Raw genomic sequence first — 20,080 nt, forward strand, 5'->3', positions numbered from 1 at the left:
ACAGTCAAATGTATCCACACCTTTTCAATTCTAATTCAAAACCAATCTATATACCGAAGCCACCATTATTTTATGAGATGACATGTCAACAGCACAGTGAAGCCCATTAATCTCAGCAGGTCAGACCTAATGGGGTTTACAGTCCAACTAAATGTGGCCAAAGTCTTCTCTTCACACATTCATACGAAGAGGCTGCAAAAGTATTCTATCCACAAGTAAGCTGTTCTTCTAATCATTTCAGTTCTAATACATGAAGAAAAGTACGTCTGTAGCGAGTCCAGCCTGCATCGCACTGCCATACAGCAGAATACAACCTCTCTCTCTGAGCAAGAGAGAGTGATCAGGACAGGAAGGAGCAGACGCAGGCTTTCCTCCCGGGGCCATGGCCACATGACTTGCGTGAGGTTGCCTACCAACACACTGCGGCTATTCTGCCACTCAGTGGGCCATAAAAATTGGCCTGCTGACCCCAGGGGTCACGGAAAGGGCACAGGGTGGGGGTGGAGGTGGGGGTTGGGGGGGATGGCTAGTAGAGGGCTGGCTGCTTCAGCGAAGTGGAAGAAAGGTGGAGAGGCCATTAGTCGATTAAACTAGGGTGCAGCCATCAATATTCCACCACAGCCAACGAAAAAGATGCTATCGCAGGGAAGCAAGGGTGCAACTGCTTTAACTCCATCAGAAATATGAGAGTATACTCAGCAGTAGACAATGTACCATATAACGGAAACACTACATAACGTACTTATACAAATTGGCCATTTTATCTGATACAACTACTACAGGTGCAGTTTGTAAGTGTACAATTACTGACTGCAGCCCATCTATTGGTGCACAGTTTAATAGCCCTCCTCTTCCTTGTCGGCCTGGGATAGCTAGATTTTTGGATGTGATTGTTTTTTTTTTCTTTTATATCAACAGTTTAGGTAGAGATAAAGGTGGGTCACAAATAACAATATGTACCATAATATTTATTTGTTTTCTGAGTTTGTGAAGATGGAACAGACAAAAAAGAACCAGTAATTTCTCTTAAAAAATGACTATAAAAAATATGTATATAATGATTTTCTGTTCAACGCTTCAAACACTGCACTGCAATTAAGCCAATTAAACAGGATTAAATGTGCTGTCTTTGTAATGACACACATAATTGGTCACTGCTCTTGAAGTACTGACGATATCAACAGCCTACTCGGAAAAGGATCATGATAAAACACTGTATATTGCCCAGGCCTAACATGAGGGCTGTGCAGGACCACAATGACAGTGCATTAACCACAGTGTTGAGTACATAAGGGCATCCTTTTTTCCAGTCAAAACAAAAGCAAGATCACGCATTAATAAGAACACAGATTAACATGAACCCAACAACCAGTGCAATATTTCCCTATAAAGCATGTGTCCACTATTGACAAGCAACACATTTACCTCAAGCTTAAGCAAACTTAAAAAGCCAAAGGGTCAAGCATCCACCCCAGCAGGCCAGCATTTTTTTTTCCATTTATATTGTACCTCTGATGAAAGTTCACAGATCACTGTAACAAGGACAGTGCAACTTTTTTTTCTTTAACTTTGGTAACATTGTATATTTGGCTTTGGAAATACTCTTTCGAAGTATTAGGTCTCGCTTTTACAGATCCCCAGACACATCTACTGAATATCTGGAGATTCAAATTGAAATCATATTCAAAGGAACACTAGCTCACTGCTAAAAATCCGAAAGCTTGACCAACGGTCAAGCAGTGATTGGAGGAGAAAATTAAGCGGACGTTTAGGAAAGACATGGAGAGTATTATCGTTATGAACAGCCCATTACACAATGACAAATTAGTTCCCATAACGAGTCAAAACAGCTGTTTAGATTTTCTAATTACTCACACGGGCCCCATAGTGGCTTGGACCCCTGGGCCCCTGCCCCTAAAACCCATTGGATGATCTGGGCCTGTTCTCTGTCCATCAGTTAAAACGGTCCACCTTACAAAAACAATGGCCGTATGTATGAGGTAGGTACAACAGCTGTGCCTGATACAGTTATTCCAGCACCACAAATACCACTCTGTCAGTGTCAGTACTGTGCTACGAATGATCCACCATCCAAACAATATCTGCAGTGGTCCTATGGCGGTCTCTTTCCATTGATGAATGGGGTACAGGGGAGCTGACACCAGACATCTGAAGAGTTGAATGTGTCTAAAAGCTACTTCAGAGAAAGGTATTAAATGAACAGCCTATGAATACACTACATAAAACACTGCTTAACAATTGAGAAGGCCTAAAATTTTAAATTACAATATTTTTTAAATCCATTCATGACAGCGGGACACATGCAAGGTGTTGTGAGGCAAAATAGTTCTCAAAGAAAATGTAGTTTTTTAAATTTACCACTATTTTACTACTATCAATATCACATATATCAACTCAGAAGACAGCCGAAGGTTCACTGGTGGTTTTGAATAGCAAATAAAATGGCCATATTTGCATTCATATCACTATCACTGTAAAGAAATCTGAGACTAAGCTTCTCTGCAATGGATCATTTTACACTTTTAATGACTGCATTATGCACAGATATGGAAAAATTCCCAATGAAACACAAACATAAAACATTCCCAATATGAAACATAAAATGTGGGTTGTGCAAACATTATGGGGCTTTTCATATTTTATGTTTTCATGTTTTCCAGTATGTTAAATTTAGCAAATTAATAGAACAAAAATGTACTAAAATTTACACACATTAAGTTTGTTTTTTGGAGAGGATGTGTTCATTTTACTTACAAAAAAAATAAAATAATAATAATAATGATGCATGTAATTTGACTGGAAGTGTTCAAACTTTTGCATCTCACTGTACGTTAGGTGTTTCTGATAAACTGGCCAATAAGAAACTGGCCTTTACTTCTCACTCCTATTACAAGAGCAAAGCACAGCTTAGCATCTTCCTCCACGAAGATGACCCACGACATATTTGGTTTCCTTTTCATCTTTGGTTTTGCACTGGACCTATGAGGCTAATATAGCTTACAAATAAAGGAACTGTGTCAAGTTGGTAAGCAATCTCTATAATAACTCACACTGTATAACACACTGTTATCTATACAAATGAATACAGACAAAAGTTGGACTTCAGGTTGACCACTACTAATGTTTTTGCCAATCTGATGCATTTGATGTCCCTTTTAGTAAGTAACAGATAACAGATAACAGTACGTCATACAGTGTCAGAAACCATAATATTTGTGATAACAACACAATATGGTGTGAGGTGAGTGTATGATATTTTAGGCATGCAGCTTGCTGGATGGTCATGACCTTCCATTTGTTGTTCACTACATTAGCCTCACTGCTCCACTGCAAAACTAGAGAAGCAAACGTCTCCTGGCTGGTCGTCTACATTTAGTGTCAGGGGTAAACTGCCTTAATTAGAATATTTTGCTCCAAACAGTCCAGCATCCAGGCACACCTGAAACACAGGACTATCGCAATCATGGAATTTTAGCTTAAGACTAACTGTATTGTAATTAACTGCGATTTAACTATCTTTTCTAATTTGTTGTATGCATCTAGTAAGGTTGCCAAAGTTCCTAGCTAACACTGATGGTAACATTGTCAAACAGACACACCACTCTGTTGGCGTGCACACTCTCATATACTTACATATACATATACATACACATTTATGTGTAGCCAGAGAAATCTTTTTTAAGTGAAATTCTAAGCAAACAAAAGCCTCATTCTGCTAGAATACATTCTATTACACTACCATCAGCTTCATAGCTTATTAATTACAAAAACATTATATGCGCTGCCCTCTAAACATGTTATAGCATGAAGTTAGAACTTATAACTTAAAAAAAAAAGTTCCTTGATGTCTCACAAACTGCATTATGCACATTTAAACCATTTAAAGCTTTCTTTTCTTTACAATTATTTGCCTCAACTCAAAGCACATAATTCACATTCTGCTTGTAGTGGCTTAGCATTGTTGTACAATCTGCTGGCTGTGGAAAATAATTGCCGTCAGCTTATTTAACTGTGATCACCTCAAATAACTGTGATAATTTTAACTAAAAGCAATTAGGATTAGTAATTGTGACTGACTGACACATGTGAGTGGAGTGAGTGGAGGTACTACTGTACAGTGGAAGGAGTGACGTGCCAGGTGAAGTTGTGGTACTGTAACAGTGTAGTTGGGCACTAAATGTATTGGGGAGCCCTGAATGAAGGAAGATGAGGAGTGGTTGGTGGCAGTAATTAAGTGTCCGGCTGGGCTCTGGCGGGGGCTGCCACGGCCGCGGGCTATGCTAATGAGTCTGCCTGCTGGTCAGCACTGCCTTATTAGTGCATGGCGACAATATGGCGAGAAGGACACAGGGCCGCCGGTCGCACGCTGCCTCAAGTGACTAACGGAGCTCCACAGGGGGGCGGCCAATCCGTTAATTGGGGAGTTCTCAGATCAGGCCTGACAGACGAGGAGAAGTGTTGAGGAAAAACAAAACAGTCCTTTGAGTTCAAGAAGAGATGTGACAAATCCAACAGACAACATATAATTCCAGACTGTTAGCTTGTCTTATATGTATCTGTACTTGGATGTGAGCTTCAGTGAATTTGGATTTTCGTGGAAAATCAGCTCTAACTGATGATAAGGAGAAGAAAAAAGAAGAGTGTAAGTGGAAATGTGGCAGTGCAGCAAACATCTGTCTTATATGTACTAGGAAGTAGGCTTCAGAAGTTGAGAGCTGTTATTACTGATGCATTGTTCAACTCTTTTAACATCACTGAATAATAGCATAATTACATAGTTAATTACAAATTTAATTACATTTGCATTCTATCTACATGCAGACTCAAACCTGTCGATAAAGAGTCTGCATGTTCATCTCTTCTGCTTTTGTTCAGACGTGCAGCATATGACAAAAAGATGTAATAGACGCAATGTAAAGGATGTTTTTCCATAAAACAAGACTGCATGTATGACAGTAACTTCTCATCCAGCACCAATTGCCACTAGCACAATGTTGTTGGGTAGCTCAGCAAGTCTGCAGGAAAACACTATCAATATTGTTTTGTCAGCTGACTAACATCCACATTGGCTAGCATGATGCTGAATGATGGGGAGAGAAGGAAAACCATCCTACCCACCCAAAGAGATTGAGGCTTATTACACTATCTTAATCTCCCAGACATGGATGGCTGTGTCATCACTTTGGGCTGAACTCACAATCCCTGATATAGGACATATGTCTAAACCAGCGGTTCTCAAAAGGGTCTTCAGGGACTCCAGATGGTCCACATTTTTGTTTCAACCCAACTCAGAACATATCTATCTATCTATCTATCTATCTATCTATCTATCTATCTATCTATCTATCTACAAGGATAAAGCAAAAATGTGGACCACGCTGCGAATCACTGGCTTACACAGTTTAGGTACAATGTCACAAACATTAATGTTGTGTGTATTGCAAGCTCTACTTATTTCAATGAGCTATGACTGAAAAATAATTCATATCATGACATAATTTTCTTACTGATGGTGCTAACATATATGTCCAAGGGTTAAAAAAGAAAATCTGAATCTCTCATACATTGGAATGCATGGAATGCATGAGCAGTACAACAATTACCAAACAAATAAGTCCAGAGACAAAATTGTATTATTCATATATTAAAACAAGCCGCAAAATTCACATAACCTTGAGCTTTTTGGCCATACAAGATAGAAGAACGAGCCCTATTGTATGTTTAATGAGTTTCCCAGCTTTTGAGCTCCGCTCATTGACAAAGTCCTTAAAGCTGCAAATTTCCACATTAACGTAGCTGCTTGTCACGCTGTAAAGCAGCCGGCTATCATCCTGCAGGCCCTCCAGCCTGTGTTCCTCTGTAGCTCCGCTCCTGAAGGCCCTGTGTGGCACACTGAACGGCCCCATCTTTCACAGAGCTGGAGTGAGACCACACTCGCAGCATGGCCCCTGCTATATATAATGGCGGTGATGTCGTTCTGAAGTGTACTACATATTACCATCTGTGTATTTTCGGCACGGCCTCGGCGGTCTGCGGGCACGGCGGGCTCTGTGCCAGAGGTGAAACAGGAAGGAGAAGTGTTCTTGGAAGAGAATGAGACGGCTTTGGCTCTGAGACCTCTGAAATTCCTCTTTGCAGATGAAGCGCCCTTTTCTCGCTCGGCCGTTTATTTTCTAGCACCCCCTCCCCCAACCACTCTTCCATTTTTAGAGACCGCACACAAAAAAGCAACAAAAAAAACACTCCACGGACTAATAATAATAATAATCTCAGATTTACCTTCAAAGAGTGTTGAAATTACACAGTCAGCAGAACTAGGTATCCCCTATACTGCCATGAGGAGCTAATTGGCCCGCTCCGAAAAAGTAATCACTGGCTTCTTTAAGAGTGGTGAGCCGGGGCGATATTAAACAAACTGACAAGGAGAGCTCGGTTTTACGCATAGGAGGATAAAAAACGGATTACGCCTTTAGATTAGATGAATCACTGAAAACCCAAACAAAAATCAAAAAAGGGAGAGAGAGAAAGAAACGGAAGGATGGCTCAGTGTGGTCTGTGTAAACCTGGCAGAAGCAGAAGACGGGAGATAAAAGTAGCAGTGTGCATCGCATGGGGACAGGAAGCAGGGGTGGGCAGGAGTAGGTGCTATGACGCTAATGGCACAACAGGCAGTTGCTACAGAGCTATGGCCGCCTACCCAGGCAGACGGGGGGCGGGGGGGGTAGCGAACACAGGGACGGGTTAAAGCGGCCAGGGAAACTCTCCAGCTACTGTAAATCACACTCCGTCCTACTAACGCAGGCAGGGGACGCAGCCAAGCCAGGCTACTGCCACCCAGAGAGGGAGAGAGGGAGCGGGGGGGGATGGGAGAAAAAAGAAAAAAAAAGAGAAGAAAGAAGGGGGTGTGCGTGAGAGAAAATGGAGGAGGAGGTATGGGGGTTAAAGAAAAAAGAGAAAAAAAAGATGGCTTTTTTTTTTTTTTTACAGTGATATTGGTTTGACAGCAGCTTGGCAGCGGCGCCTACGGCAGTGCCTTCCTGGACGCGAGCCTGTCACTCAAAAACAGGGACACTAATCAGGATTGGTCCCGGTTCCATCCTCAGGAACGGGGGAGGCGGCTCTTCTTCTCGGCCATTAGAGAGAGAAGGACAGGAAAGAAAGAGAGAGAGAGAGAGGGAGAGAGAGAGAGAGAGAACAGCGGGAGAGACTCCTCTCATTTACATGCAGGTCCAGGAGGACAGCACGCTGATTCCTTTTCCAATCTCCATGTTAAACGGTGGCCAGGGCAGCCGATGGTTACTGCCGCATTGTTCAGTGCCGGCACTCTCTGTCACGACGATACCCATCTCGGCTTTCAGAAAAGGCGAAAAAGACACACGGGCCAGATAACACTGCGAACGCTGTACCGAATATGACTGAAAAATCTGCCATGCCAAAGGAGGACGCACAAGTTATTTTTGTCTCCTTTACAACGGCGCCCCTCTTTTTTCGCTTTGTGTAGATACAACCAGGTGTGTCGAACAGAATCCCCTCGACAAATGATTACAAAAGAAAGAAAAAAAAAAAAGAGTGTAATGATCACTATGACAACCATGGCTGTGCCTTTGGCAGGAGGATAAGGCTGACATTTCGTGTTGACCTCAGTGCTGAATTGAGGCGTCATTTGAATTGAAGACTACATTAGAGCTACAGTAGCTATGAGGCTAAAATGTACTCACTGAAACCAGACAAGGCCCGTGTCAGAGTGACTTACGGCACCAGGGACCCACGGAAGGTGGGCCAGCCTAGGAAGGCCCAAAGAATGCAGCCTCCAAAGCACACACCAAATGAAGCTTTAAAACACATTTTGCAGGGCCGGATTTTTGCTAATCAGGAAAACCTTATGAAGAAATTGCAAATACCCACGTTTCTGTGCACCACTTGGGTGGCGGAAAGGATTAATAGCTTGGTGTCCTGAATCAACACGGCCCTCTGAAACTATTCAACATCTCGTAACCAAGAGAAAAATCAAATTTGCACAATTTTCCTCTCATGCCAACCATGTTTCCATCAGCCAAAACATGTTTAGACTCTGAAGCTTTGGTTGTGCGCTGGAACTACAGTGCTAATGTAGCTAATAAGCAATGAAAGCTTATGCCCACCAATTGTGGAAACTGTATCTCTACATCATGGACATAAAATCAGACAAATATTCAAGCTCAAATGTATCTTTTTCTGGATTTTTGCCCTTAAAATCATTTTTTGACAATTTTATATCAATTTCTTTCAAAATTTCTGATGTTTCACAATATAACTTATATTATACACTCAAGGGCATGTCAGTACTGCTAAAACTATTCTAATAATAGCCCTACCGGTTCAGCAAAAACAATCTCAGGCTCAATCTGGTTCATATTCTCCAGCTTTTGTTCAGGCGGAACAGGAAACTCGTATAAGAAGTAACTTTAAGCTATGTTGAATTTCTCAAACCATGTGTCTCATAAGTGCATCCTGCATGCTTGTCCGTCCGACCACCAGACACTGCTAGACATTGGAAAATACCACAGCCATTGATGCTAACAGTCCCAGATGGCCCATGGCTTGGTGGACTAACTCAGATGCAACTGACTGGACAGCAAGAGGTGACTGAGTGACTGCTGCATTTTCACTTTCATTTGTAATGCGACTGAAACATCCCGGACTACGGTCTGCACTGTTTGTAGGTTGCGTTATCTGCTATACTATATAACCAGTACACCGCCATCTACTAGATTACAGCATTTCACTCAGCATGAGTGGTGGGCAATATGACAATATCAGTATTGTGATCAATTACTTCACATTACGTCACATTATACAACAGTTGCTTCCGGCCACGCAAACTGATTGAGAAGCGTTGTTATTTCGCTGTAACATCACAAACATGGTATCACTCCGCTGTGACGCCGTTGCTAAGCAACAACTTTGATAGGAGACGCTCAAGCTATTTGAACGCTTTTACTTCTTATTTTGCCACAAACAGAAAATGGATACTTTTGAAAATGGATCACATTTGACCTGCAGACGATTTGGTCAGACTCTAAAGATGAGACTACACTAAATTCCCAAACTGTCAGTCTGTGCGAGGAGTTGGAGAACGAACTGCCAGCTGTACAGCGTGTGAGCGGAACTTGTTACTCTGACGTAGCAACAAGGAACTAGTTCTAGTCCTTCTACTAGAACTAGTAGAAGGAATTGCTAACATTAAAATATATTGAATGCAACATTCACAGCCCAATGTATTTGTTTGAACACACTCCCTCTCCTGTTCTATTGCTTAAATATGCTTTTCCAATCATTTCATGGACATGAATATAGATAAAATTCCATTACTTGTTTGCTACAGTAGCCTAGTAGCTCCAAACAAGACTAAGGAAGCAAATGTCAGACACCAAACTTGTACGAGAACAAAGCACTGAATAAATGTGATTTAAATGCTGTTAGACTGGACACAGATGTTGATGCTCTGACTGCAGGACTCAGCATTCACTTCCAGAAGCCCACGCCAATACAGTAACTGTCCTTGTTTAACAATGTGACTAGGATGGTGGATCCACGTATCAAGGGCAGGGGTGGATCACAAACACTGAGAAGTTGTCCGCAGAAGGACGTGGCCCGGCACTCTTCAGGTACGCACCTGCATTTTCCGCACTGTAAATCAAGCCCCGGCAGCAGTGACAATGGCTTTCGCAGAGATGACTTCACATCATGAACATAACTCCTCGCTTTTGTAAGGCAGCCAAACGCCTCTGCTCTCTCCAGCTGATATATCGCTTCCCTTGAAATGTGTCAATAGCCGGGGCCGCCCGTGCTCTGTGTCTGTTTCGTTACTGGCACTTTTAATCTCCTCAGTCATAAGCCGGCACTGACTCCAAAAAAGCCCTCCGAGCCTCCTGCTAACCCACTAGTTAAACTCATTAGCATGCCTCCGCTTCTCTGGGCTGGATGGTGGAGACTCTGAGCTCCGTCTCCAAGCTCTGACAGAAATGAAGATGCCCTTTAACTGGGAAAATCCCCACTCTAGAATGAAGATGCTCCCACATGAAAAACACAGGCCTTTAGGAGTGTGTTTAAAGTGGCAGTCTGGCGAAAAATACACAATTTGGCCAAATGTAGTCAATCAGCCAAGATATGTTTAGTGACTTGCGCTCGGGCTACAAAGCTAATGTAGCTAACCAGTAATGGAAGCTTATACTTTATAAAATCAGGCACAGCATAAGTAAGTCTAGTTGAGTTTAAGGGTCCATATCACTAAATTTTTTTCAGTCTTTTCACTGTTAATGTTTCAAAGCAAAGTGTTCAGACCGTTCAGTCCTTATACAGAAGCTATGCAGCAAAAACAGCTTGTTTTGAATGATTTGTGTTTGTGATGTCGCAAAAACAGATGCATTTACATACATACATCTATTCAGCTTACAGCAGTTTATCTCCACCCATTCACACTTAAGTTATAAGGAGTGTTTCAGCTTGTACTCTTTTTTGAATAAGGCACAATACAAGGCAGCCAATCAGAACAGAGCTCCTTTGCATGTCATGTCATAAAAGCATAGACTTTTAATTATAAGGGATACGAAATGGTTGGAAAATGGTCATGAAAAATGAATTATGGTTATTCTTAGTACATATCACTCCAGAAATCTCATAAGTGGAACTTTGCATGCTTGGAAGTATGTGATGATTTAGGTATGCAGTTTGCATGACGCTACATCAGCCTCATAGATTCGGTGCAAAACTAAAGAAGCTAAATTCAGACACCAAACATGTCTAGGATGAATACATTTAAGGTAAGAGGAACTATCATTTTAAGGATGCCACTGAGTTTGACTGCACTCAGTGAGTAGGTCAGGGCACGTTTAAAAAAAAGAAAGGCATTATGAGTTCAGTTTGTAAAGCCTTTTTGTATGGCCTAAATTCACGATACAACTGGGGCCCCAAAATTGTCCAAATCAGTGAGGACAAACTTGTCCAACATGAGCAAGATGCTCTATTTTAAGGTTGGCTGAACTAGGCCTAACATTTCAGATTTCCTACCACAGTCAGTATTTTAACGATCAGGTTAAAAGCGTTCGTTTGGGGAAGAAAGTCCCTCTAAAGGCTGATATTGAGATCAGTCAGGAGAGGTGACAAGACAAGCTCACCACCTGGAGGCCATTTCTGTGTGTTGAAAAATGACAGAAAAAAAAGAAACGAATAGCAAATCACTCTGTTCTATTTTAAACCTATTAACTTTGCCTGGTTCGACAGGCAATGCTCTCCCTCCCCCACTCACCTGGCTGCACTCCATTTAACCAGTGTAACAATCCTAAAGCGATACCAGCCCACCCCTCCTTCCCGCAAGCTCACTCTCTCCCTTGACATCTGAGGAGCGCTGCTCTCTTTCGCTCTTTCAGTCCGTCTAGTAATTCTCCTCCTCTCTTAAGACGGCCACGCCACTCTAGCTAATAAATCACATCCCCTTGTCTGGCGTGGCTCGGCTGGACAGCGGGCAGCCTGGGCCGGACCTGGGTGTTTGGACGTGTGATTGGGCGCAGTGCGGGCGTTAGCAGGCTGTTAAAGGCTGTCCTGCAGGGGCTGGATGCACTTGTGTGGTACAACAACAGAGAAAAGCGCCTCCAGGCCCAACAGCCTCTCTCTCTTTCTCTCTGGCTCTCTCTCCTCCCCCCTCCTCTCTCTTTCCCCAGTTGAAGCAGTGAGCTGTTCCTTATGAAGCTGTGCCAACAGTATGCCTGCTACTCCTCCTGCGAGATGGTTATTACTCAGTCCAGGGCCGAGGTAGCCAAAGGGCTGCTCTCCGAGCTGTACATCTCCATGTTGTGACTTGTCAACATGCGGAAAATCGTTACCCAGCTCAGGCACTTCTATTCCACCAAGGCTTTGATTGAGAAGAGGGTTGGAGGGCTGTGCGGGGGGAGTGTGTGTTTGGACTGTTTTTTCTTTTTTTTTTGTTCCATGTCAGCACTGCTTCAAACACCAGGCTATGCCACTTCCTCTAGATATTGAGACAATGTGACTCTGTCAAGCGTGTTTTTTACACAGGCTTTGATGGCTAGGTGGGTGGACGACTCTCCACCAACCCCCCCCCCCAAAAAAATCATGTTTTGAAACAGGGGGGACCTCAAGTTATTTAAAAACTTTTCTCTGTCAAGTGGTTTCTATAATGTCTGTGCCTATGTGACCTCGCGCCTTCCTGTCTTTCAGCCACAAAAAAGTTTGAAACCGTTCTCCAAGAAAAAAAAAAGAAAGAAAGAAAACAATCTCAAGGCCGTGACTTGCTGAAACACTTAGGCTAGCACATGCAAAGCAGTCCTAAAGCACAAGAAACAGATGTGAGTGGAGAGACACACATCAGTCATTACTCCAGTAAACCAAGCAGAATAAATAAAATAAACAAACAGATATATAACACATATTGTAGCTACCAGAACAGGAGCCTGCATCAGCAAAACGGTAATTTCACAGTTTCTAAGACCCTTCTTAACATCCTTAATAGGCTCTTGCCCAGTGATGGTTAATCGCTTTATCATGGAAACATCCCCCAGTGACAGTAAAAACATTTTAATACTTGTTTTGAAAAAATATAATTCAATTATTGACTTATTTCATGCCAACTATAGGAAGACAGTAGTATTCCCACACACACACATAACTGACTGAACTTTTAACCATTTAAGATGATGTGATATTCTACATTAATACCACATTCATTGTACCCAGCATAGATGAAATTGTTCTAAAAACATGGCTATTGACTTGCGCACGTTAAACGTGCTGGGTGGCCGGGGCTGGGGGGGGGGGGGGGGGGGGGGGTGTGTGTGCAGCAGGCAGATATCATGCCTCTACTAAGATCTGCCTATGGTACGATGTATATTTAGACAACAACAGATCTTTAGACAACAACGTCAGGTTTCAGAGATTAGACAAATGTCTAAATCTCTTACAACTGGGCATCAGGGGAATCACACTCAGACAATGAACTATCAGGCTAAGCTAGGCAGCTAGAGACATGTTGTCTTTGGGCAGTAAAGTTCAAGTGTGATTTGCAATTCTATTCTTTATTAGTACAATGAAAAAAAAGTTGTTGAATTTACATGATTCCAATGTGTAAACTGGTTACGCACAATTTAAATGTTATATCAACTCAAATAACTTAATTAAGTACTTACACATAGTAATTATGTTGATGTAATATATTTCATTCTCATGAAGCCAGTGGACAAATTTGAATTATATGTCAAATTTGAATTATTATATGGACATATTATAAGGAAAAAAATAAGCATATAGCCTTGGAATCTCAATAGACAATCAGTGGCAATAGATTGAGTCATACAGATAAGCTCACAGGATGACACCTTCACCCCAAGTGAAGTTTCTGTCCTGCTAGATCTGCCCTTGACAACTGTAAGTGCTATCACTGTGAAATGAAAGCATCTAGGAACAGCAACAGCTCAATCATAAAGTGGTAGACCGCACAAACTCAGAGTGGGCCCACCGAGTGCTGCGGCACACAGTGCCTATCCTCTATTGAATCACTCTTGAAAGAGTTCCATATGGCCTCTGAAAGCAACATCGGAAAAACTGCGCATTAGGAGCTTCATGAAATGGGTTTCCATGGCCGAGCAGCTACACACAAGCCTAAGATCAAAATGCTCAAAGCCAAATTGGGGTAGGGGGGTGGGTAGATGTACTTCAGACTTCAGATGCACTGAACTCTGAAGCAGTGGAAACATACTCTGTGGAGTGACAAATCACACCTCTTGAGTTTGGAAGAGCGTTACCTGCCTGACTGCATTGTGCCAAGTGTAAAGTTTGGTGGAGGAGAGATAATGCTATGGGGTTGTTTTTCAGGGCTTGGGCTGAACCCTTAGTTCCAGTGAAGGGAAATCTTAATGCTTCAGCAGACCGAGACATTTTGGACAACCATGGAAACAGTTTGAGGAAGACCTTTTTCCGTTTCAGCATGACTGTGCCCCAGTGCACAAAGCAAGGTCCATAATGGCATGTTTGGGTGAGTTTGGTGTGGAACAACTTGACTGGCCCACACAGAGTCCTGACCTCAACCCAATTGCAAACTTTTGGAATTAACTAGAAAGGAGATTATGAGACAGGCCTTCTTGTCCAACATCAGTGTCTGACCACACAAATGGTCTTCTAGATGAATGTGCAAAAATTCCTACAAACTCAATCCAAAATCTTGACGAAAGCTTCCCAGAAGAAGGGAAGCTATATATATATTTATATACACACACACATACATACAAACACACGTGCCTCAATAGTCCAAAAGACTCTGAAAGCCTCATCAACTGCGCCGGTCACTTTACTGCATCACTGTACACTTTAGTCATATAGATCAATGCGTTCCATAGAGCTATTTTTCTCACTGCCATTCACCTGTTCCATTTAGCTTCTTTCTTTAATTATGAGTCAGTGTGGAGCCTTTAAGGCTGTACCTGTGATGAAAGCCAGGCGGTCCAGCTCGCCAGATTAATCTAAATGTTCTGGTTGGCTATGCGCGGCTGGAGCTGTTCTGTGGGTAAGCGCTTGTTCAGGAGAGCATCCGCCACCCCCTCTGCCTTGCCCTTTAATTCATTTCTAAGCGAAAGCCTGTGTATCATTATTCGCTTGAGCTGAACTGGGCAGACACCGGTGAGAGAGCCTGATCAAGTTGGTGGAGAAAAGGGGGGGGGGCAGGGTTGGAGAGGGAGAGGAGAAGGAGGGGTTCTTGGCAGATATTTTCAACAAATCGGATGCCAAGAGCGAAATGGAAACCTCCCCTCATTTTCCTCTCCCCTTAATCCAATGTTTTCAAGCCCTACCCCAGCCAAGGTCATTATAATCATAGAGGAGTGGAAGGGAGCCAGTGACCCACCATTACAGTAAAGGTACGGAGCAAGCTACCCAGACACACACGCGCACGCACACGCACACACACACACACACACACACACACACACACACACACACACACACACTTCTGCCGTCGGTCCAGTAATGAAGACACAGCATCCGTGTAATGCTCCAGTTCCTCCATTTGCAAAATGCAGATACCCTCGAAGCTCATAAGGCTAAAACAGAAATGGCTGGCTCCCCATAGGGAGACATTTTAGCTGATGGCAAAGGTCAGGGCGTAAGAACGATATGGGCTGTGGGTTTCCACAAAATGGTGGCCTTCAACTGAGACAAAGAACAGCAGAGAGCAAGAGTGAGAGAGAGAGAGGGGAAAAAAAGAAGTGGTAACCTCATTCAACCTCTGTGGCTCGGTAGAGAGCTTTTAAAAAACATCTTAATGAGGGATCAACATTTAAAACCAGGCACTAGACGCTCTTCTGTACTCTGATTACTTTACAGGAAGACTGCTGATCTCTGACCTGACGGCCGATGAAAATGTACAAAGTTCTCCTAAATGAGAACACACCAAGGTTATAAAAGCCAAAAGGTGTCACAGTCCCTGCAGGTTTCAAGTGCGGCACTGGAGCTAAAGGCTTTATATTTGACTGTCAAAAAAGAGGGCATGTCACCTCACTCTGGCCTCAGTGCCCTCTGGCCCATTTTCCACATGCAGGTCAGGTCAAATGCTGTGTGTTCTCATTTACTTATGGAAAAAAACAAAAAAACCAAGAGCCAGGGCAGGTATACCTTAATAAATGCTCCGGATCTATGTAATCATGAGCTTTATGATCATTACTGGAAAAATAGTGATTATTCCCTTTTTGATGACTTGTGGAAACGTGTTGAAATTTTGACTGTAGTACCGAGCCTACAAGGCACTTCACTGTACAATACTGCATTGCATAATGACCAAATTTATTGTTCTGCAAAAATTATTGTCACTTTCTATATATGGAAGCAGAGAGCACACACCTGTATTTCGGTATGCAACCCTGATCTGTATAATGGCAAAGCTGACTGGTGACATTTGTTGTGAACAGCTGGACGTTAGCTGAAGTGAAGGAGTTTCACTTTCATTCAGCTGAAGGGCCACTCTTGGCTGGGCCTCATCTTGTAGGAGATTTCTAACCAACAGGAAGAACCAGTGAAATACGATGTCACAACCCTCAGAGCGTTATGGAAGCCTAAACTGAAAAGAGCACCATGAAACCGCAGCTAGCAGTTTTGCAAAGTGAGCACTTTCAGGGTTAACTAGAAGCCTTCTGCCCTAAAGAAAAATAGATTTTTTTTTCAGAAACATCAGCCTTAGAATTGCAATTCATGGCAACTAAAGCAAAAGAAAGTTCTAAAATCATACACCACAAAGCATAAAGCTGACTAATTCTAAGAAAGCCTTCACACACACCTCATGTAACTTCACGCGGAATCTAAAAATAACAGACAGTCCAAGATGGACTATTTCAGTGTGCTGTACAGTACAGCACCACATGTCACAGCTTTTAATGAAAATGGGGACATTTAAAAGTAACATTTAACCCCATTGTGTACATGGTTATGATGGGTCTGGACTTTTTCCATTAGTCATCCCAGAAGTCATGTTCACAACAAAGCAAAAAGAAATTACAGATTATAGCAGAGGCCACCACCAACTCTCTCAGGTGAAAACAATGCTTCTCCATGGTGCTTAGAAAATGTGACTTGAGTAATGTTATTATCATGGCATATTAGAAATTTCCAGTTGTTCTTGTGGCACTTCCAGTTTTAACCATGCAATGTGCCCTGCTCAGTGTTTTCTATACTTAAAAGAAATATTGATTTTGTAGAGAAACATTTTCTTGTTATAACTATTAGTTTTAACAGCACTACTCACCTCCTTTTAGGTTCAACTCAGGGGTTTTCACACTTAAATGTGCATTTTTTTTTGCTGTGGCGCTACCAATTTTAATTCAGAAATGTGCCTTATTTAGTGTTTTCCAAAGTCATAAGAAATGTGGATTTTATTCACTTTTGCAGCAGAAAAAGTAGCTGATACAGGCACCAATTTTGCCAGCAAAATTTGCCCCGTTTTAGCCCATTTCCTCTGATGACTGTTTTCCACAGTAAGGGTAAATGCTAATTTTGTGCTGTAGCACTTTATATAGCAGCTTTAACAGTACAACCTATCCCAATGTTTACTTTCAAAAGCCATGACGAATGTTCTTTTGCTGATACAAGTACCGGTTTACTGGCAAAATTTGGCCCCACTTAACCAATTCCTCTTCTCAACCTTTTCCACTTTCCACCACCAATATTACCAGCTGCCCTGGTGTTTGCTTCCCAAAGTCATGAGAAATGTTCTTTTATTTATGAAAAAGAGGCAAATCTCCCTGTAAAACTGCTAAATTTGCCACAATTTAGCCAATGCTTCTACTCAACCTTTTCCACTTAATATATAACGTTCAGTTGTGTGAACATTACCAGCACAAGCAGCCCTGTTGTTTACTTTCTAAAGTCACAAGCAATTTTGTTCATTCTGTAAGTTTGCAGGGCTAACTGCTAGTTTCACGTGTTTCTCTGCATAGCCAACTCTTCTCGGCCTTTTCCACTTCATATAACATGTACATTTTGGGTTGTGACACTATGAGTATAACCAGCACAAGTTGCCATATTCTGTTTACTTCCCAAGACCATGGGAATTGTTCATTTTGTTCATGACACAGGAAAAAAATTTCTGAAGTAAAAGCTAGTAACAATTCCTTAGCTGAAATGTTCATTTTATGTTGAGGCACTATCACTATTACCAGCATAAATACCCATAGGTTTTGCTTCATAAAGTCATGAGAAATGTTCACATTGCTCATGATGTAGGGGCAAATTGTGTAGTAAAGGTTGCTATAGCAGCTAAATTTAGCCAATTCCTCCTGCTCAGCGTTTTCTACTTAATGCAAAATGTGCAGTTTGTATTATGCCGCAGATTTAACAGTACAGTTTGTCTTTTTCCCCCAAAGCTATGAAAAATTGCTCGTTGTGGGCGTTGATTGTGGCATAAAACTACCAATTTTCCTAGCAAAATTTGCCCCCGTTTAGCTCCTCTGCTCAGTGTTTTGCACAGTCTCGCGACCTCTAGCGGGCAGCACGAAGCGCTGCGGCTCTGTTATACCGAGCTGATAAAAAAGCACAATCTGAACATCCTGCTCCACACACACCACACCGGGGCAAAAACACTCATCACCAACTCCAACAGCACCGACTCAAACACACACACACACACACAGGAACACATAACTCTTAGCACGTCGAGGTCGGACACAAAAGTATTGCTCGTCTTATTGATTGATCTGTGTGCACCGAAAGGCTGCAAAAAGGCAAAAGGGGGGAAAGAGGGGGGCGGAAAAGACGAAAAAAGCCTGAACTTCAGGTGACCGAGCACGGCTCTGACACACAGGCAGCCTGCAGAAGACATGAACCCGAACTGGGAGGGGTGGGAGAGAAACTAACGTTACCTCAGCCTTTAAGAAACCACACACACACATAAAGTAGACAAAAACAAACCGGTCCGGAGTTGCTTAAAGTAGAGTAAAGTTGTCTTTCTGTTGTTCTAAGGCGGCTGCGTGCTGTCTTTGCGCGCTGGTTAAGTCTAGTCTAGTGTGGTAAGCGCCGGAGGACGGGCACTAGCAGCCCAGGCTTGGCTCGCCTGATCCGGCTGACCCCTTCGCCTTTCACCGCGGTTCGTTTCACCCCTCCTCCTTCTCCAGACCGCGCGAGTCTGCGGATCCTCCGGCCGCTCGCCTGGCGCGGGAAGCCGCGAGGGGGGAGGAAAGAGAGCGGCTCGCTCGGGCAGAAGAAGCGGCGCAACCTTTTTGGGGGGGCTAAAGCGAGCGAGACCTTTTGTATCGCTACGGCACGGTGAGTAGTGCCCTGGCGGCTCGCTATAGCCTCACTCACCGCCAACATGGCTGCCTTAAAAAAGAGAGAGAGAGGGGAGAGAGAGGCAGAGAGAGAGCGGGAGAGGGAGAAATAACCTCCGCCGCGCGCCTTTGTCTGCTTCACCTCTTTAACCCTAAACTACGGGCGACCTAAACGAGCGTTAGAAACGCAGAGGGAAAGACACACTTACGCGAAGGCAGACGCTTGGGTTGCTCCTGTTTCCTCCTTGGCATTTTCTCCCCCCCCCCTTTTCGCGTCTTCTGTTTATCACATTCTCCTCCTTGGTTCGGGCTGAGGAGAAAAAAGGTCTTCTGCCATTGAAAGGAGGCGCGCGGAGGCTCGTCGTGCACCTGGCTGCTGCCTTCGCTTTCGCCTGGGCTCGAGGAGGAGGAGGAGGAGGAGGCGCTGGTTGTTGTTGCCGTGTCTTGACTATGGCTGCTCTCTCCGTGCAAGTGTGTGTGTGTGTGTGCGTGTGTGTGTGTGTATGTGTGTGTGTGTGTGTGTGTGCGTGCGCGCGTGTGTCTCCGAGCCCCTAACTAACACTAATGCAGGGATCAAAGGGCAGCAACAGCAGAGCACGCACACACACACTCACTCACACACATACACACTCGCACACACTCCCTCTGTCGCACACACTCACTCACACATACACACGCTGGAGCTCTGGCGCTAGAGAGAGGAGAAAAGGAACAAGGTGCCCCCAAGCTTTCAGGGTGTATACTTTACTGACCAAGAAGAGATTTTTTTTGTACTGTAAGAACAAATTAGCATTTAAATGTAAATAAATAATTAATGTACATTTTACATCTTTTATTTTTAGCGTTTATATATATATATATATATATATATATATATATATATATATATATATATATACACACACACACACATGCACACACACAAAATTACAATTTTACCTTTTACATGAATTTTGAGCACATGCATGTAAAACCCAGTGAAATCCATGACATTTCCCAAAACATTTACTATTTACATACAAATATGAATGTAAAGAACAGTCATGTTCATGTGTTAATTCAGATCATTCTTTTGAATATTCATACATAAATTCTTAAAATGTTTTTACTTTCATATATCAAATCATCACACGTCCTTTTCACGTTGCAACATTATTTTTGGGAATGATCATGTTCTAAATATACATATGATTTATGAAAGATGTATGTGTATAGTTCAATCTGAAGTGATACAACAGATTTGTCATGCAAGGAAGACACAT

At 42.8% G+C, this 20,080-nt stretch overlaps 1 protein-coding gene across 6 annotated transcripts in view; it reads right to left on the reverse strand.

Moving 5' to 3' along the window:
- The window catches only part of znf827 (zinc finger protein 827), a 113,392-nt gene extending 93,961 nt beyond the window's left edge, over positions 1–19,431 (reverse strand). For 4 of the 6 annotated variants that reach the window (XM_037538483.1, XM_037538482.1, XM_037538481.1 and 1 more), the window contains exon 1: positions 19,028–19,431. In XM_037538483.1, the coding sequence (XP_037394380.1) occupies positions 19,028–19,070 (43 nt within the window). In that variant the 5' untranslated portion in view covers positions 19,071–19,431. The remainder of the gene's footprint in view (positions 1–19,027) is intronic. The other 2 variants (XM_037538480.1, XM_037538479.1) reach the window with 1 other exon arrangement.
- Between the last annotated feature and the right edge of the window lie 649 nt (positions 19,432–20,080).

Source organism: Pygocentrus nattereri, chromosome 5 (assembly GCF_015220715.1).
Source record: "Pygocentrus nattereri isolate fPygNat1 chromosome 5, fPygNat1.pri, whole genome shotgun sequence".
NCBI classification, from domain to species: Eukaryota; Metazoa; Chordata; class Actinopteri; order Characiformes; family Serrasalmidae; genus Pygocentrus; species Pygocentrus nattereri.